Source organism: Maniola hyperantus, chromosome 4 (assembly GCF_902806685.2).
Source record: "Maniola hyperantus chromosome 4, iAphHyp1.2, whole genome shotgun sequence".
NCBI classification, from domain to species: Eukaryota; Metazoa; Arthropoda; class Insecta; order Lepidoptera; family Nymphalidae; genus Maniola; species Maniola hyperantus.
The window spans coordinates 9,664,775-9,678,945 of NC_048539.1; the positions used below are offsets into that span (position 1 = coordinate 9,664,775).

The 14,171-nt window shown below is 38.9% G+C and overlaps 1 protein-coding gene across 9 annotated transcripts in view; it reads left to right on the forward strand.

The window, feature by feature from the left end:
- The window catches only part of raw, a 78,986-nt gene extending 65,545 nt beyond the window's left edge, over window positions 1-13,441 (forward strand). For 8 of the 9 annotated variants that reach the window (XM_069498385.1, XM_069498382.1, XM_034968160.2 and 5 more), the window contains 8 exons: window positions 453-664; window positions 1,073-1,422; window positions 2,359-2,460; window positions 4,581-4,741; window positions 5,015-5,167; window positions 6,755-7,088; window positions 7,467-7,633; window positions 8,128-13,441. In XM_069498385.1, coding sequence (XP_069354486.1) covers window positions 453-664; window positions 1,073-1,422; window positions 2,359-2,460; window positions 4,581-4,741; window positions 5,015-5,167; window positions 6,755-7,088; window positions 7,467-7,633; window positions 8,128-8,265 — 1,617 coding nt within the window. In that variant the 3' untranslated portion in view covers window positions 8,266-13,441. The remainder of the gene's footprint in view (window positions 1-452; window positions 665-1,072; window positions 1,423-2,358; window positions 2,461-4,580; window positions 4,742-5,014; window positions 5,168-6,754; window positions 7,089-7,466; window positions 7,634-8,127) is intronic. The other variant, XM_069498381.1, reaches the window with a different exon arrangement.
- The last annotated feature ends 730 nt before the right edge of the window (window positions 13,442-14,171 follow it).

Below are 14,171 nucleotides of genomic sequence, written 5' to 3' on the forward strand. Positions count from 1 at the left end.
AATGATAAAAAGCATGGCATCTTTTACATAATCTTCGATTGTATAATATATGCTATAATAAAATTGTGCATTAAAGTAACAATATTACAAATTGTGTAAAAGCAAGTCTCAAATTGATTGTGGAATTTTACTATAAAAGATTACACACATTCCTATAAACGACTTTCTTTGAGGTGGAGCGCAGAAGTCTTGAGACTATTACGATACGACAAACTAGAGTTTGCCTGTCGGGTAAAGACAATTTTTTTAAATACTAGCCATGTTAAGCATGACTAATATTTCCCTTTCCCCTCCAACTAAGCGTAATTAAGCTTGTGCTAAGAGTAGGCATGACAACAGTGCAACGGGTGGGGTTCGAAACGGCGGCGATCTGTCGGAATTCAGTGCGCTCCTTAACCGTTGAGCTATTGAAGCTGAAATAAAATTTAACTAGTATATACTTTGTCACATAGCAAGTAGACGACTGGTCGACGGAGTTGATAGAGGTAGAGCACCGGGCGAAGGCGGAGGCACGGGCGTTGTTATTCGTGTTGGACAGCGAGACGCGAGCTGTCGCAGCCTGTGTGGAGGCGGCACATCTAGCCGCCGCTCCCAGGGACCTTCTGCTGGTGCTGCGCCCCTACTCACGACATCAGACCATCGGATCGGAGACCATCTCTGACCAGTTAGTACCTACTAATTTTATCTCCTACACGACAATATTTATACGGATCTGATTTACTTTTGAGTCCTATAGTTCTGAAATAAACGACGTTTAATATTGGTTCCCGCGAAAGCAATAGGCGAAATGAGAAATAATTCCCTAAGAGATAATTCCACCTTGACATACAAGATAAGACCTTTGAAATTTGAATAGATTAGAATAGATTTAAATTTAAATAAACTTTTACAAGTGCTTTTGAGTCTTCAAAAGAATTCATCATGTATGGTACCAATAGATATCTCATTATTTTAATGTGTGTTTATTCGTTCTGTTTAGGTTAGTTGAAAGATAGTTATCTATTATTATTTTTGTAGTAAGAATATTTTAATATTTAATATCAAATAATGGAGGAAATTTATTTTATTTCAGGGAATACATTGAGCTATCGCGAGCTCGTGCAACTTTACAAGAAGCGGTAGAAAGGCGAGGGTTGCCCGCGTTCACAGACATCCCCACAGCGTTACGATGCGCTCGCACTGTTCTTCGGGGCGCGCGAACGCACCCGCGTCATCCCTTGGGCCACACAATCCTAAGGTTAAAACGCGCGTACGATGCGGCCGGCGGCAGAAACGGGCGGTTAACACGCGCCAGGGCCGTCGAAGCGCTCAAGGATGCGACGCGGGTACCGCGCGACCTTGCGGAACATTGTTTACCACCGAATGCGGATACCATCGACTTTGAAACGTTCTGTCGAGTCGCCGAGTTTGCTGCTGATTCAGGTAAGAACTAAGATCACAATAGCAATAATAATCATGGCAAAATCGACGTAAATAATTTCCAGATTCAATTATAATAAACTGGTTTCGAGCTAAATTAATATAAATTGCTATTTTTTCCTTTATTGTCTGAAAACCTTAGTCTAAATATATAAAAGGAAAGGTGACTGACTGACTGACTGACTGATCTATCAATGCACAGCTCAAGCTACTGGACGGATCGGGCTGAAATTTGGCATGCAGATAGCTATTATGACGTAGGCATCCGCTAAGAAAGGATTTTTGAAAATTCAACCCCTAAGGGGGTGAAATAGGGGTTTGAAATTTGTGTAGTCCACGCGGACGAATTTGCGAGCATAAGCTAGTAAATACTAAATGATGTCCGCAACTTCGTCTCCGTGGATTCAGGTTTTTTAAATCCCGTGGAAACTATAATTTTCCGAGATCAAAAGTAGTCTGCGTCCTTCTCCGGAATGTAAGCTACCTCTACTAAATTTCATCAAAATCGGATAAACAGATGGGCCGTGAAAAGATATCAGACATACCAGACACTTTCGCATTTATAATATTAGTATGGATTAATATTATATTATTTGAATATTCAATGAAGCAGTAATGTGAAACATTACGTCTGTATCTTTGCGTAGAATCCACATTATACAGGTAACAGGTGTCAGCAACTGCCATACAATTACGTTTTGGAAGTTGACGGGCTTACGATTGAGTTCAATGACTCTACCTATGCGTTGAGTAGGTAATAAATTATGAAGCAAAACTATTTACTGGTATCTATTGAAGTGCACATAAACCAAACATTCCCAAAATCAATTCTTCGGTTTCCGATTTTCATTATAACTTTCTAGAATAGGTTATAACAGAAGGTAATTTGCAGCTCGGCCTCATGTAGAGTCGGTTGAGTAAAAGTGATGTTTGTTAAAGGGCAATCACCGCGCACTCCATCAGGGTCGAGTATGGCGGCGCGCATTCGCCGTGCGTTTCGCTCGCTGCGTGATTTGCTCACCTCGTCTACCATGTCCCCCGGTGCGTCATGCACGCCACGCTTTACCGCGCTATATAGGTCGTCCACTTTTCATGCGATTAGTACACAATATCTACCCCATAAACTGCAGGGGGTTTATGTCATATGGCTACTCGGGTGTGAATTGTCATCTCCGTACAAGAATCATGATTAACAAAATAGTCGCTAAGTTTTCGACAGCGATGACTAATCGCGATTGAATTGCCGATTTTCAAAAAGATGCAGGAAACTCCAGAGGATCATTGTCATTGATTGCTCATTGTCGCTCTGATTGTACTTAGTCAAGTACCTACAATCAGTGCGACAATGCTCTGTCGTGGTTATTGTATCATCAAGCGAGAAAGCGTTAACTCTCTGACTGTGCTTGGGCCGGACCTTGAAATGTTGTATATAACCTTGAAAGGCAAGCACACAATAATTTTATTTCATGTCTTGAATGCATTCTTATAAAGATGTACCTACGTAAGTTTCCCGCAGACTAATCGCTACAGAAGTTGTCAGCCTATAAAAACCCTAAGCGTACCGTTACATAAATAAAACTATTGAATGACTAATCATGGCTATGAATGAATTTGTAATCGATTTGCCTTAGTTAAATAATCTAATCTTTCATCTTATAATAAAATCATTTATTTTTGATAAACACACATTGATACCTCCGAAAGCTCGGAGAGTATCTACTTAAAAAATAATGTCATTAACAAATTCTGCAAGTTAACACAAGGCCAATGCAGATCACATCCATCATATAGGTGCCTAATCTTTTGCATGGTTTATAACTCTGAAAAACTTATTGATATGACTAATTTAAATCAGTACACGTTTTATAAACCATTAAAGCAGAAAAATAAACATGTGTGAGTCAGACTCGCGCATCGATTTTGCGATATTTTGCACGATAAATCGAAAGCTATTAAGCATAAAAATGATTAAAGATCTCTTTAAGAATGTACAGGTAAAGCCCTTTCATATGATACCCCACTTGGTATATTAATCATACTTTGAAAGTTGAAAATTCTAATTCTTTGTTCATGAACACATTCAAATTTTTTTTGATGTAAACGCAAACTCACGGTTTTCGAATTTTTCCATTTACGTGTGCTATAAGACCTACCTACCTCCCAAATTTCATGATTCTAGGTCAACGGGAAGTACCCTATAGGTTTCTTGACAGACAGACCGACAACGAAGTGATCCTATAAGGGTTCCTTTTTTCCTTTTGAGGTACGGAATCCTAAAAATAAAATATCGAATACAGTAAGAAATATTTGGAAGCAAATGTGACCTTGACGTAGTCAACCTTGTCATATAACACAGATTTGTTAGAGATTCGACTAAAAAGTAAAAATAGCCCGTGCACTACGGATTTAGCCTGTAATGTAGCGTTGGTAATCGTAAATTAGTTCGAAATGTTAACTACATATTACACGATACTTGAAAACGGTGCGCTTTGGCGACGGCGATATTACAGACATTATTCGTAGATACATCATCTCATTCACTTCTGAGTTGTGGTTAATTCCTTATCACCATTTTCCCTCGCCGATAAAAATGTGAATTGTAATCCGTCGGCACTACATATATCTGTAAACATTGCTTTCTTATCATCTCTGCACTGTGAGGAAAGAAAATCATCACTCAGGTTTCATTCTGCGATTGGTTCCCATTCAGTGTGATTGTTTTTTGTTTTGCATTCCTATTAATTTCTGCCATCTAGACAACTGTTGTTGTTGTTTCGTTTTACAGTTTGGTTTTTTTATTCTCTCTAACTTTTTATCTTCATAAAAATGTAAACATTTTCCATTATTTTTCTTTCTGTGTGGCCTTTGTTATGCATTTAATTTGAAACCTTTGAAATTGTAGTTGGAAATGATGAGGGTTTTACCTATCATAATTCGATTTCCTTATTCATATCAAGGAGAGCAATTTTCTCAAGGTTTTTCTCGCAAAATTATTTGTTGTTTGGTTTATTTCTGGTTTACAGCGTATTTTTTATTAAAATTATGTTTATGTTGCAAAAGTCTTTTGTGATGTTTTATTTTTACTGTATTTTGTGAATATCAAAGATTTTAAAGGTTTTAATAATAATAATGTTATTATTAATGTGTATTTTTTTTTGCAGAATATCACAGCCGTAACGGCACGGAAACTGCAACTACGGAACCTGTATCACCGAGTGCGGCGGAACGTGTCTCAAGCTCGCCACGAGAGCACAGCCGCTTGCGAGTGCACAACCCTAGGTTACGGGCATACGGGCAGAAACTCTCCTTGAAGATACCTAAGGTATGTAACCAATGTGCCCATGGGCAACTGGTGTGAAGCGTTTCCGAACGCACCTTAGAGATATTTTGCCTTGTCCATCCCTCTGGTTTTTGACAGTTGCGTCAGGATGTCGTACTCTATATTCGCTTACGATTGTGTCCGTTTTCTCTAGATTATAATATTTTCTCTAGACCACATTAAATATTAATTACTAGATGATGCCCGCGACTTCGTCCGCGTAGAGTTGTGGAGTGGGCCTTAAAGATCATAAGCTAGAACACTGTTTATTTACAGAACGGTGGTAACAGAAGCGGAGTGGAGGAAGGCACGTCGGGCGGCAGCAGCGGCGATTCTGCGTTCACGCCGGGCACGGAGCGGCGGCTGGAGAGGCTGCCGTCCATGCTGGCTGCACCGACGCACGATGTTTACCTCGGCGGAGCGTTCCCTGTAAGTTGCACCTTTGTTTATTGACAACTGGCGACCCGCCCCAGCTTCGTATGCGTGCAATGTAGATACTAATATGATATCAGTGTGGTTATTTTGTTACGAGAATATTTCAAAAGAATAAGATTCGTTTCGATAAAAGCTCTCAGTCGGCTTGATTTCTTCCGACAATCTTCTTAAACAATCGTCATGACGATGATTGTTTAAGATGATTCCAACAAATTAACACAGAACAATCAATACTAATATTATAAATGTGAAAGTGTGTCTATCTGCTAGCTTTTCACGGCTCAACCGTTCAACCGATTTTGACGAAATTTGGTAGAGTGATAGCTTTCATCCTGGGGAAGGACATAGGCTACTTTTTATCCCGGAAAATGGAAGGATTCCCACAGGATTTTTAAAAACCTAAATCCACGCGTACGAAGTCGCGGGCATCAGCTAGTATTAAATAAACTATACTTATAAACCTTCCTCTTAATTTATGAAAACCGCATTAAAATCCATTGCGAAGTTTAAAAGATCTAAGCGTACAGAGGGACAAACAAAGGGAAAAAATCCAAGCAATATTTACTCATTTAGTAAAATATAGATACCTATCAGTACCCTTATTATAAATGCGAAAGTGTGTTTGTTTGTTGGTTTGTCCTTCAATCACGTCGCAACGGTGCAACGGATTGACGTGATTTTTTGCATGGGTATAGGTAAAGACCTGGAGAGTGACATAGGCTACTTTTTATCCCGGAAAATCAAAGAGTTCCCACGGGATTTTTATAAACCTAATTCCACGCGGACGAAGTCGCGGGCATCAGCTAGTTTATAATAAAGTGTTGTACGACCTGCAGCTGTCCACACTACGCGTCATTTATTGACCCACATTCCTAAATGTTAGGAACCATATTAACCTACAATTTTACGAGAGAATGCCGAAACTTTCACTAATCGTCTTTGACATTAAGACTCGGACTGCGCGAGTTTGGTATCATCTTAATTCTTACTACAATTACTGTAGTCTCTTTAAAATATAGTAGTAGGTACCATACGCCTTCCAGATGTTATGTTAAGTACGCGCCATATATATTAGAGACCATTCTATATCGCCTGAAGAATTGGATTTGGATACGTATTCACGCCCTTACGATTTTATTTCTTGGTGATCGTGAAGTCCTGCGCTGACAGACCATTGTCCGTGGAGGACAAAACTGAATCACTTAAAAAACTGCATCGCATAACGACTTAGTACGGGGAAACATCGTAGTAAAACAAATAAAATAAAGTAAAGATGACGGACTTTTGTCCTCCGCACTGGCCCGGGCAGGAATAGTGGTCAGATGTGTATCTTCGTAAGAACCTTAATATTATGTTGGAGTTTTACGAGCGTGTTGCCAGCGCGAATATAAGCGAACATAGGGCGTGCAGCAAGCTCAAGTTTTGTAACAAGACTCGTTTAAAAAACCACGCGAGCGAGATTTTAAGAACGCGTCGGAAAAATGTCCTCGCTGGGAACAAGCTCGCCACGCCAGTGTGATAAATTCCTTGAGGCTAAATTAAAATAATAGTATTAAATTACAATAGAAGGTGTTGTCACAGACAAACAGCACGCGACCGGAAGAGATCCTGCGACGGGAGGGGTTCACGTACGTGATTCCGCGCGCGAACGACTACACGCGCATGTTCTCCGCGCCCGCGCGCCGCACCGCGCCCGCGCCCGACTCGCCCTGCCGCGACAAGAAGCCGCGCCCCGACACGTCGCCCGCCTCGCCCTGCCGCGACAAGAAGCCGTGCCCCGACACGCGCACGCCGTCGCCGCCGCCCGACGTGGAGTTGAGGCACAGGACGCCGGACTGCGACAGGCCGGTGGACAGGCTCAGCGCGTCGGATTATTACACCGTCACGGAGGACGTCACGCCGCAGCCCTTTAAAGGTGATAAAATGTTATTGGTTATTTATACGTACCTACTATATTATAGTGGTGTTATCCCTACTACATAATTCATACTTAATACTTTATTATTGTTATCAATATTATAAACTAGATGATTCTTATCTTATTATATTTTGGGGCTATTGGGTTCTTTAATACCCTGTGTCACTTGGACCGTCTCCGATCCATTGTGATTTGTGATCGCCTCCTAAAACTAAACTAGATGATATTCGCAAAGTTGTCCATGAACATAAAGTTTTTTTTAAATCCCGTGGGAACAATTTCCGGGATAAAAGTAGCCTATGTCCTTCCCTGGGTGTTTCTGCGAAAAAGGCCGTATTCTATGATGTAACGTTAACCAGTACGGTTTGGCGGCAGGCACGTACGACGAGGAGCAGTTGCTGGGGTCGCGCGTGCTGGTGTTCGCGCTGAGCGCGGAGGCGCCGAGCTTCTCGGCTATGGTGCTGGCGGCACACTACATGGGGCTGCGCGCGCCGCACACCGTGCTGCTGGTGCAGCCACTCGACCCCGCTCGCGCGCACCCGGTACGCGCGAACGTTTTGCCTCCACTCGTTACCACTTACCAAACAACAGTCGACAATCTTTATGGTCCTCGGTTTCGGTTTGGGGACGGTTAGGTATTGGTCAGTTGACCAATACCTAACCGTCCCCAAACCGAAAGGTCGAACTTGTTTGTTCGTCCAGCTTTCTAGTCTTCGGCAGAGCCGATTATGACGCGACTTTCGCAGGCAGTCGTTATTCGAAATCCTTTAGCTTTTTTTGTTTTATAATAATTTATAAATAAATTTAAAATACAATATTTCTTTTAATATAATTTTTGTTCTAAGAACTCGAAAAAAGTTTTGGATTGTTTTTCGCACGGCAGAAAAATAATTTGCATCGCGTGCTTTAGAGTCCGTCGCTACGTTCAGGTCAATCTTAGAATCCTTCGCTTCCTTCGCTCAGTCGGTATTCAATACAAGCAAATGTCAAATAACAACCTTGCAGCATTTTATAACAGGACTATTGTTGTTTACAGTACAGCGAAGTAGCAGTGCGCGATTACAACCGCGGGCGCCACTACCTCACGGACCTGGCGCGGCGCGCCGGCGTGCCCGTGTTCGACGCCGTGGACGACGCCATGGCGTGCGTGCTCGCGCGCCTGCGCCAAACCTAGCGCGTGCCACGGACACTGCGCCCTTAACTACAGTAGGTGCTTCAAACGTTGGATAAAAGCAGCTGGTCGATTTGAAGCCGTGGCCAATAACATGGCTGATGTACTCGCGCGCTTGCACCAAACCAAGAGTACGCATCACGGACACTGAGCTCTTAACTACGCGCTCACAACAATAGGTGCTTCAAACGTTGGATAAAAGCAGCTGGTCGATTTGAAGCCGTGGCCAATAACATGGCTGATGTACTCGCGCGCTTGCACCAAACCAAGAGTACGCATCACGGACACCGAGCTCTTAACTACGCGCTCACAACAATAGGTGCTTCAAACGTTGGATATAAGCAGTTAGTCGATCCCGGAAAAGCTGCCCGTCTATGCGGTGCATGTCGCATGATTCATGTACCATACAGATTTATCTGTTTTGGAGGATTACAGCGAATTAAGCTTGTTGTCCCCGCTTCTATATAGGTGCTTCGAACATTGATTTGCTAGTCGACATTTATTACAATACTAGCTGGATGTCCGCGTGGATTTGGGTTTTTAACCAGTAAACTATGTCGCTCTTCCAATCGCTTAGTAACTATAGTCTATTTTTTTAATCCTGGAGACAAAAATGACGTTCCGCGTGTTGCCTGTTTTTTACGGCTCTTTAATAGTGATGTGGTGCAATTGATTCTCACCGATAAATATTTTTAGGTATTCTTGACAGATGTGTATGAGACAACAAAGTGTGTTGAAAATAATTCCAATAGAAATAAAATGAATTTGGGCTGATTATTATTTTATGAGTTTTACATACTATTGAAAAATTCCTTAGGTGAATTATTTTTTGTTACTAGTTATTCTTTAAGTCTTTCAAATATTATGTGATTAGTGCTACTTTTTAATCTAGTAATTTCACATTTCGTATGTTTATTTCACTCTTTATGCACAAAATATTATTTTATTAATGATTTTAATCTGAATCGAAACCGCATGAAGACAACACTATTTTTGTTAAGCTTTCATCATTATTTTTAAGTTTGACATTTCTTGCTGTCATTTTAGTTTCTGGGACTCCTAGTAGGATTAAAAAATAGACTATCGAATAATGACATTTGGGCAGATCACCAATACAAATACTGTCAAAACGTCAATTTTAACCGTCAGTTAAATATTATTTGACGATTGAAAAATCGGCTCTTAGTGTTTAATATTTTACCAATATTTGCTTTAAAAAGTTTCAACACTAAGAGAACACAGTCACATCACATCGTCAGAATCCTATTTGACATAAGTAGTTTATGTTATTATAAATTCACATGTAAGTCGAGCGAGTACAATCCTGAACAGTAACGGCCGAAATAAATAATCTACATTCTATACGAAATCTGTCGGTGAGTTACTTAGCGACAGTGCAGTTGCTAACCAAGCTATCGACAGATTACTGATAGGATTGAGTATTTGCTATGATTAATTTCGGCCGTAAATGAGTAGCGTTGCACAAATCTTTGCTATGCTTTTTCCGCAGGGGTAACATTGTAAAATGGATGGCACTGCTTTTTTATCAGTTCTGACTCAACCAATCCTATGGCACATAATATGCGTCTTCGGCAAATCGTAGAATTCTATCATTCACAAATGATGGGATTTTGCAAAATTCTAATGAACGTATGCGTTGAAAGTTTTATAATTTCTTTTTAAAATTATGTTTCATATTAATCATTGCCACCAAATAAAATACGCGATTGGTTGACTCAAGACTAGTTAATTTTACGAATGCCAAATAGCCAACGCTTGAGTTAGAGCTGAACACAGTTTTTTTTTCGTCTTTCTTTGTGGCGACTTTCTCTCCAATAATAAATAAATTAATATTGAAAATATGTGAATCTCATGATGCGGCCTTTTCAGATTTCTTATACGTAATTCCATACTAATATCACAATCTACGTAATAAATACATCACGAGCCATCCATCGTAAGGGCATGTTTAAATCAGGGAAGTGAGGCGATTGGGTTATTGACTTATTGTGTATACTTTTCTGGGTTCAACGAAGTTGGTATTATGATAACGGAAGTTGTGGACATTTTCGATATGTTGATTAAATATAAAATAGCATTTTCACGTATATTTCATAATATTTGAAGATGTCAAAAGAATGATGATGTCAATAAGAAGATGCAGGCCGGCTGTAAATTTGAAGCGCGGCGGCCTTAAAACTAGGCTTTATTTATGCCAGCATAAATTTCTCTCCGTGTTATTTTCAGTCGTATGCTTAGTGAATAAAGCTGATTTTCAGTTGTTATCAAAAGGTGTGACCGACCATAAGGGTTAATCAGGTTGAACATTTTGGTATGGGGCACTACTGCGGCCGACGCGCTTTAACTCCGCAGGTATGACCTGACAGTATGAAATATTCATCTATAAACTAGTCGCCTCACAGTCCAAAATCGGCGTGTAGGTTATCGCGACAAGGAGTCTCATATACATGTACTTATTTGTTATAACGCGTAAAATTTAACTTCCCACGTGCCATATTACTTTTTGTGTCAAATTGCATGTCAAAAGTACGATTTTGGGCCCTATTCTAAAGATGAACCGTACTTTTCATATGACAGTTGACCCATAGAGTTAAAATGGCGCATGAGGAGTCATTTTTTACGGACCATACAATACTATGTTTTCAACCCTTAGTGTAGTACAAACAAGTCTCTCTTTTATTTCGTCACTCTCTCTATTGCATTATAATATGTATTGTGAAACGAAGGCGCTAATTTTAACGTTGAATCCTCTCAGTAGCGCATAAAATAGATAAAGTAGGTACTTGACTACATTTATATAATTACATACTATTATAATATATATAATTTTACAAAACAGGTTTACTACATCTAACTATGAAGGCAAAAGTAATAATTAGTGACGTCACTTGTTGTATTATAACATTTAATAGGACTTCATCATTTTTAAATATCAACTTATACTATTTGATTCATAGCTTAAGCAATCGTTAAGTTTATTTTAATGCTTGCTTAGAGAGTCTGCCTCATGATTATTGAGTGATTAAGTAGGTATATTTGACGTTTTTAGAAACGCACAACACTGCGGCAAATTTCGCTTGTTTTTATAACTTGAATTTTTGTAAATTTTGAATTTTAATATATATGTACCTACTAGATTAATATTTTTTTACTTAATGAAATTCTAAACGATTTATGTTAAATTAGTGGCATCTTATTTATATTAATACAGCGCATAGAAATCATAAGGCATCAATAAAGATATTCGGTTAACATATTTAAAAAAAAAACTGTATTATTGATGTAGTCCTGTTTAAAATTCTATGTTTTCTGCTACGGAAACCTGCATAGTAGAAAACATAGGATTAATGCATAGAATTATGGTAAGCAATCAGCATACGTAATTGCAATCAAAATATTTAGAAAATTAAGTATAAATAAAATACCTTCGTTTATTCCTAGTTAATTCGTGGGAATAATATGATTTAATTTGCCGTCATTTTAAAATTTTACCTCTGCTTTCTTTAGATCCTGAAATCTAAGCTTCAGTTGAAAATTAAAGTAAGCATATATTTAACTTAATATATTACGCTACTATTATGGCTACTGCGGTGATTCACACAATGCGATTCGACTATAGTATGAAAGGACAGAATGAAAGGTGATGGTAACGCTAAGCGCAAATCTTGGCGGGCAGCACTGTAATGCATGCTAGCTTTCGTTTTATACATTTTGTATGTACTGACATGTGAGCAACTGTAATTTAAAGAATACTGATAGTGATACGAACTTTTCTTAGCCCATGTGTGAAGCCATAATATACCAAATGTATGAAACGTGTCATTAAATGTCATTGTGGTGCCGTCCGAACAAGTGTGCGAGCCTTGAGGCCCGGTATCTAATTTAGCGGACCGGAGCAGAGATGTATTCAGCATACTAATCGGACTATTGATGATAGATGACGTGAAAAAATATCACGTCATCTATCAATAATAATTTGATCTGCTACTCCGCCCGTCTCCGCTTTGGTCGATACCGAGCCTAATAGTCTTCAGTTCAACAAATCTCTGTGATGAATTCGTTTAGTAAATTTTAATTTTGTGAATTTTCAATGCATAAGTAGGTATTAGCATAAATTAATATAGGATTAATTACGCAGGCGGAGAATTTGAAATCGCATGTTAAATGTTTTAGTGAACCTTAACATGACAAACGCGTCAGTACACAACGAGCGTTAAATAGGAGTGATCCAAAGCTGTGTACAGACTGGACCGATGAGAGGCAACGATGAGACTTAGCAATTACACGGATGAGACAACATTTCACCAGGATGTACATTGCAAGTTTGCAAAAACTTCAAATTAGTACACAAAACGTCTTTGCTCTGTAATGAAGGTTTTGTTTGTGGTAGCAAACATAAATCTCGTTGCTTGCCATTCTTTGGTCCAGTCTATACGCGGCATTATTGTATATTTTGTACTTTGATTGAATGAATGTTGTAATGATATTGACTGATGGTATTTTAAAAGTGCTGTTGTTTGTCATACGTTTTATATAGGATACGTAGTGGGTCTTTTTGACAACTCTCCCAAGTTAGATCTTTTTAGTGTATTGGTATAGTACAGTTAAAGTAATTTACGAATAAGTTTACTTAACCAGTTCGGATAATGGAAAGTACAAATGTGTCTTGCTCACGTAGCAGATTTAAGAATATGTATGTAATTGTTATTTGGAGAGTTATGTTACGCAAAATTATTAATAATTAATCACATCTAAATATACTCATTTTTTAATCTAGATATAATCGATAAATATATACAATTTTAAACAATTTGGTACTTATGCTAAATTTGAAAGATTGCTTGCAAAATATAAGATCAGGCTTGTGAAGCCTCGATTCCATACCTAAACTAGGTATAGCGTTAGGTAATATTAGGTAATTTAAGTGTAAAACATTTGACCCACTGTCGCTAAAATATTACAATTTTATTATAATCGGCAAATATTATTTGCTAGTCACACTATCCATTAACATTTATAAGTACTTTGGTAATATTGTTTGATAGTACAAATATCTAATTTATAGAGAAAAATATTTCATATATTAATTTGTAATTATATGCCATGTACGCTTATTTTAAACTAAAAACATCACATGTAAATATAGAATTTGTAATTATCACTGTTTCTTATTTCTCTTCACTTCAAACTGTAGTTTCTTGCTGGCTCTTCTCTGTCCGAACTCCGAACCGATGTCCCGATAGTTGTCACAGACGTACAGTACCCGGCAGGAAATATTGTACATCGACCTTTAGAGAGAGATAGCCATTTCGTAGCGCGTCGTCTGTGTCGTTGAGGCCGACAATACGTCACATAGGTATGAGTTAGAGACACCGCTCTACAAAGCCGAAATCTCATTATAAAGGGCGATGTACAATATTTCTTGTCGGCTACTGTATGTAGCAAAGAGACACGGACTAAACTAAGCCTACGAGGGCCAGACCTCAGCGAGAAGATCAGAGGATCAGAGGAGTGGCCTTTGGCAGATAACAGGTAACAAAGATGTATAAAATCTATCAAAGTATTGTCCATTTTTTATATATATTTTCTTCGGAATAGTATTAGAAATCACGTCATGCATTGCCAGACACTATCGTGGCAACCCCCTGCTAGACACCCTTTTAAACTTTAATATTGTTAAAGTCGCGGGCATCAACTAGTTCGGTAATAAATAAAATTATTTTTAATTTTTAGGGTTCCGAATCTCGAAAGGAAAAACGGAACCCTTATAGGATCACTTTGTTGTCTGTCTGTCGGTCTGTCAAGAAACCTACAGGGTACTTCCCGTTGACCTAGAACCATGCGAGATGGACAAAATTTGCCTCAGGCTGAACTATGCCTATCATGAA